The 5,845-nt window shown below is 37.5% G+C and overlaps 1 protein-coding gene across 1 annotated transcript; it reads left to right on the forward strand.

Moving 5' to 3' along the window:
• Window positions 1–814: 814 nt before the first annotated feature.
• On the forward strand, window positions 815–3,436 carry LOC104886667 (disease resistance protein RPP13). Its single transcript, XM_010671133.2, has 2 exons — window positions 815–2,000; window positions 2,109–3,436. The coding sequence occupies exons 1-2, from the start codon at window positions 815–817 to the stop codon at window positions 3,434–3,436; spliced, it is 2,514 nt and encodes an 837-aa protein (XP_010669435.2).
• The last annotated feature ends 2,409 nt before the right edge of the window (window positions 3,437–5,845 follow it).

Below are 5,845 nucleotides of genomic sequence, written 5' to 3' on the forward strand. Positions count from 1 at the left end.
GTGGTTCACTTATTTCATAATAGAAGAAGTATATATAATTTTGTGGTATATATTCCTTGTTGAGCATTTGTCATGGCATGTTTCTAGTGCATAAGAGGTCTCACGTGGGCCGTGGCAACATATATTTACTAGGAACGCCTTTTAATCTATATTACTAATTTAGTATAGATAAGTATACATAGTTAATTTAATTAATGAGTACACCCTTCAAAAAAATTTAATGAGTACACCTACACCTAATCATGGTATAACTAGTATTTGAGCCCGGACGTTACCCCTCATCGGTATTATGTTTTCGAATATGATATATATTTTTTTCCATTCCCACTAAAATATATTAAGGAAAACTCAACATTTAAAATGTACAAATATAATAATGTGGATCCTTAAAGAATGATTAAAAGTTGAAATGGTAATTGTGTCATGTATAATTACAAGAGATTATTGGTTCAAATCTTGTTACAAGCTATAACTGCTAACAATTAATTTAACGACATTTATTGATGGACCAACGTTATTCTAAAGCCATTTGATACAAAACTGAAAATGATATGTTTAGTTTAAACATTGATGTTAATGTGAAAGTCTTTGTTTTGTTCACACTGCCCAAAAACCCGCTACAAGTACAAGAGGGCAATGAAAGCAATATAAGATTATAAGAGGCATTCCTGACCCAAAAGGGACAGTCTTTCTTTGTTGCTCCATTGCAAACAATTTGCAAAAAAAATACAAAAACAAAAAAGAGTATTTCCTGATCATTACTTAGTAGTGGCAATTGGCATAAAGAAAAGAGAGAAAAAGGGAAGCATTGGCAATGGCTGACAGTATTCTCACAAATCTGGTTCAGCAATTGGGGGGGCTTGCATTGGAAGAATACAAAGTGCTTAAAGGTGTAGGAGATCAGCTGAGCTCTCTGGAGTATGAGCTGAGATTCATGAAGAAATTCCTGAGGAACTCTGAGGGAAAACAGCAGGAGCATGAATTAGTGGGGGAGTTAGTGGACCAAATTAAAGAGGTAGCTTTCGAAGCCGAAGATGTTATTGAATCCTTCCTCCTCAATGTTGAAAGGCAAAAGTGTAGGTCAGCATTTGGTAGAGTCTTCCACGGGCCGGAGTATGCAGTGATGCTCCATGGAGTAGCCAAGCACATCAATGGTATCAAAACAAGAATCGATGGAATATATGATAACAAGGAGAAGTATGGGATCGAGATGGGGGAGGGTAGTATGAACCCTCACTTTGAAGCTACACTTCAAAGGCGAAGGAAGGAGGTAGATGAAGAAATGGTGGGGTTCAAGGATGAAGCAGATACATTGCTGAAGAAGCTTACAGAAGGCTCAATCGGACTGGAGATCATTTCCATAGTTGGAATGGGCGGTTTGGGGAAGACAACAATTGCCAAAAGGTTATTCAATGATAGGATCATCAAAGACCATTTCAAGAGTCACGCTTGGGTATCAGTTTCTGAAGATTACAATTCCCGTCAGCTCATCCTTGACATCCTCGAAAAAGTGGCATCCAATAAGGAGGGTATTGACAAGTTGGATACAGACAAGTTGAAGGAGATGCTCAAAACTCGTCTCAAGGATAGAAAGTACATAGTCTTCTTAGATGATGTATGGCAACCACACATGTGGGATGAGGTCAAAACTTGCTTCCCTGATACTAGTAACGGGAGTAGGATTCTCATCACCACCCGCGTAACTGATGTAGCCAGGTATACTAGTCCTAGAAAACCTCATTTTCTTCGGTTTTTTACTCCGGAGGAAAGCTGGGAACTCTTTGAAAAGAAGGTTTTTCAAGGGGATCCTTGCCCTAATCACCTCAAAACCTTGGGGATAGACATCGTCAAGAGATGCAAGTGTTTACCCTTGTCCATTGTGGTGATAGCGAGTATGCTAGCCAGTAAAGAGAAATCAGAAAGGATATGGGGAAGGACACTCAAAGATGTCAGTGTTCACCTTGGCAAAGATGAAGCATGTCTTGAAATACTAGCTTTGAGTTACCATAATCTAGAAGTAGAGTTAAAACCTTGTTTTCTCTACTTCGCAGCCTTCCCAGAGGATCATGAGATGTCTGTTTGAAGGCTAATTGCCTTATGGTTGGCAGAAGGGTTCATACATCCACTCGGGGAACTAACTCTGGAGGAAGTAGCTGAGAGTTACCTTGATGCCCTCATTGATCGAAGCTTGGTTCAAGCTGGGACTAGAAGAACTGATGGGGGGATCAAGACTTGTCGTATTCACGATCTTATACGAGATCTTTGCATCAGAGAGGCTAAAAGTGAGAACTTCATGTGGGCAGCTTCCAAAATCAACGACGCCTCCGCGATAGTAAGCAAATGCAAGCCACGGAGGTTATCTGTCCATCACCACACAAGCCGTACAGTTCTATCAAAAAATTGGGAGCCTTCTTCAATTCGTGCATTCTTATCCTTTGAATCCCAAAACAGCTTCGTGACCTCTGGATTTTGGAAGAAGCTATACACTGAGTATAAGCTGTTAAGAGTCCTGGACTTGGGAGCTTCCATTAAAATTGAAACTGTACCAAACGACATAGATGATCTCATGAATTTGAGGTACTTGAGACTCTTCCTTTCCGCACTCTATATTCCAGAATCAATATACAATCTTCGAAACCTCCAGATGCTTTTTGTGGAGGGTAACACAACACTGAATATTCCCATAGGAGCCTTATTAAAGCTCCAATGTCTCCAGCAACTCATTTTAGGAAAAAGTTGTACTAGACTCTATGGTAATCCAGCAAATATGTTACCAAAGAAACAACTCAAGAGCCTCCGTGTCTTATCTTCTATCTACCCTGATAAAGACTTTGAATCTGCTGTGATGAAGGGACTCTGTCCAGATTTAAGAAAACTATCTGTGTGTAGTTCTTATGTTAATAGTTGGTCCCTAAAGAACTTCTTTACAGGTTTGCCTGATCTACAGTCAATAAAAATATCCTTCTCTGATGCTAATGTTCACAGAGATATATTTAAAGGTGTGACTGAAAGTCAGCTTCCTTCATCCCTCACCAAGATAACCTTGAAATCCTCCACATGGTCAGAGGACGCTCTGAATATGCTCGGCAAGTTTCCAAACCTTCATATTCTTAAATTGGTGGATGTAAAATATCCAGAGCTCACCCCGACTAAAGGTTCATTTCCTAGACTTCATACCCTGCATTTAGACAATGTCCAAGGAGGGGAAGTGGCCGTACACCCCTCACTTTATGGCCGACAAGAGCTTGCATACCCTCAACTGCGTCATCTCTTCATCAAAAGATGCACCTCAAGATTTCACCCATTTCAGTTCACATTGCCTAACCTCAAAGATGTTGAAGTTCTATGGCCTGACAATGCATTGGCCGACTTGCTGGAGCAACTAAAGCAAGAAAATAAAATCAAGTGCAGGTTGCTTGTCTACAAGGGTGAATAATAACAAAAGTAGTACCATAATAGATAGCCCAAAAATTACTTTTGGTGCTTATCAATTGGAGCATTGGTGTTATATCTTCCTTTTTTATATATTGCCATTCATTGCGAAGAAGTTTATCTGTATACTTTTTTTCTTGGTTATAGTTCTACAATTATCCTATGTCCTATGGTTTTAGTTTCTAAAGTCTTGAAATCAAGAATTACCTATGTCATATGAGTAATTAATTAAGCTCATATTTACAATTTCAATTGTTCAGTGCAATATTGTCTTCTAAATTGGTTTGGTTGCTCAATTTTGGAACATGTTAAGGAACACCCTTGTGCTTTCATGTTCACTGCTACCTTGTCTCAATTTTGGCTCCTGAAGACTAGATCTATGACATATGTATATATACTCCAAAATCTACGATAAACTCATACCCGTGGGCCATGAAAGAGGGATAACATTCGAGAAATGTCTAGGTTATAGGAGTATCAGCAAGAAGTATTTCTTGTTTTTTTCCCCTTTCTCTTGTTTTCTGGAAAACTACCTTTTGTAAGAGTCGGCTTTAAAAAAAAACTTTATTATAGTATTTTTTTTGTCAGAAACCTTCTTATATCACCCCAAAAAAAGTTGCAAGAGGATAATATACAATGTCGGAGTTGTTATTTATAATTTAAGATACCAATTTGTAGAGGCCTCGGATTTTGACCGATTAAGTATAAGTATAAGTATATATATTTAGCAAAGGATAAAAAAGACATTTCATTGGGGGGACATCATAGCTTCCCCTTGGCTTTTATAATAGAGATTAAGTAAAATAACCCCTTTTTATCATAGCAATGCATCACCAAGTGTATGATAGTATTTGGTATTGTTTTGTGGTTTTGGCTACAACAAGACTTGGAGTGTGTATAAAGAGAACACAAACCTGCAGGCTCTACTTCTGCAGGACTTATAATAAGAGTCGCATGCCAGTCGAAAAGGAAGGCCTGCCCAACCTTAAATTTCAAACAAGAACAGTTAAGCAATTACAGAAAAACAGGAGCATGTAGACTTACTATTAATAAGAATATCAGAGCATATTATTGGCCACTCAAAAATATGAATGCTATAATTACCAGAAGCTTCAGATGTGTGTCGTCTGATATTAAGGAGCCAAGTTACGATGATCACATGTTTGCGCTACTGTCAGATAATCTGAAGTTTTGAAGCTCAAACAATCTCTTCTAATAGAATAGCCTTAATCACTTAGTTTAGTGGCTGCCAACTTCAATCTCTTCAAGAAATAAGTAGTGTTCTGCTCATTGCACTCAAGCAATTAGTCTCCATTTCAGAAATCTATTATGTCTATTAGTATATTAGGCTAAGGTTTCTTCACATCACTTGTAAATTACTGCAAAAGATCGTATAGCGTAATTTTAGACAAGTAGCAAACCACAATTTATCCCTTTGCTGCATTGTGTTACAGAAAGAGAAGGAAATTGAAAGTGTAAAAATGCAGATGTATCCAATTAATACAAATTGCACTGCAATGCGGATCTATATGCACTTGCTTTAGTTAGAGTAACACAGATTCAACACTTGCCAGTAATTTCTATCATGGAATTTGGCTGATTATATTTGATTTAATGATACCATAATTATAGTACTACACTGCTACTCCACTACATCAATATGCAGAGGAGAAGACTACTAGAAAGCGTCTCAATTTCGTAATCTAAAACAAAATATAAATAACATGTAGGTGTTTCAAGTTAGATGACCGTGATTACTACGCCTTGCTAATGAATCATGATAGTTTTTCAAACATTTTTTTGCCTCAAGTAGCACTATGAGTCTATGACAAACAGCCTGCACAACCCTTTTCTCAGAGGACCTGCACCATCCTAAGCTATTTGTATGCTAAGTCCAACAGCCATTGACGAATACCTTACTAGAAAAATCATTGTTCTGTAGTTCTGTTATTCCACAATTCTTTTAAAATAACCTTCATGCTGTTATTTTTTATTTGCTATTCTTTTTTCTGAAGTTCTTGCTTCTTGACATGCTGATCAATTATGAGTTAGCTATATAGCCAATTCTTATACCTGTGGTTCCACCACTACACGAATGACATTGGTTTATTCTGTTTGGTAGACACGTTATTTATTTGATAATCTTTTTGTTCGGTTTTTTTTTTTTTTATCTTCATACCTCTGTTTACATACTTAATTCCAAGGGAAGGAGCACGAGTACTCTTCCTATGGAAATAAAATGCATGTAGGTACCATTACAATACTTATGGTGCCTTAGGTTGGTGATAAAAAGATGGTGGCTATATTACCCAACTCAGCTATTTTTCGGAAAATTACATGATTTTGGCCCAAAATGAAGCGTCGAAAGTGTTCATACCAACAGAGTCAATATTTGACATACTTAAGGTAAGAT

This window comes from Beta vulgaris, chromosome 2, assembly GCF_026745355.1.
Source record: "Beta vulgaris subsp. vulgaris cultivar EL10 chromosome 2, EL10.2, whole genome shotgun sequence".
Classification (NCBI taxonomy): Eukaryota; Viridiplantae; Streptophyta; class Magnoliopsida; order Caryophyllales; family Amaranthaceae; genus Beta; species Beta vulgaris.

Coding starts and splice junctions, on each gene's coding strand:
- LOC104886667 (XM_010671133.2), top strand. CDS start 815: ATGGCTGACAGTATTCTCACAAATCTGGTTCAGCAATTGGGGGGGCTT. Junction 2,001..2,108: donor TCTTGAAATACTAGCTTTGA/GTTACCATAATC, acceptor TATGGTTGGCAG/AAGGGTTCATACATCCACTC.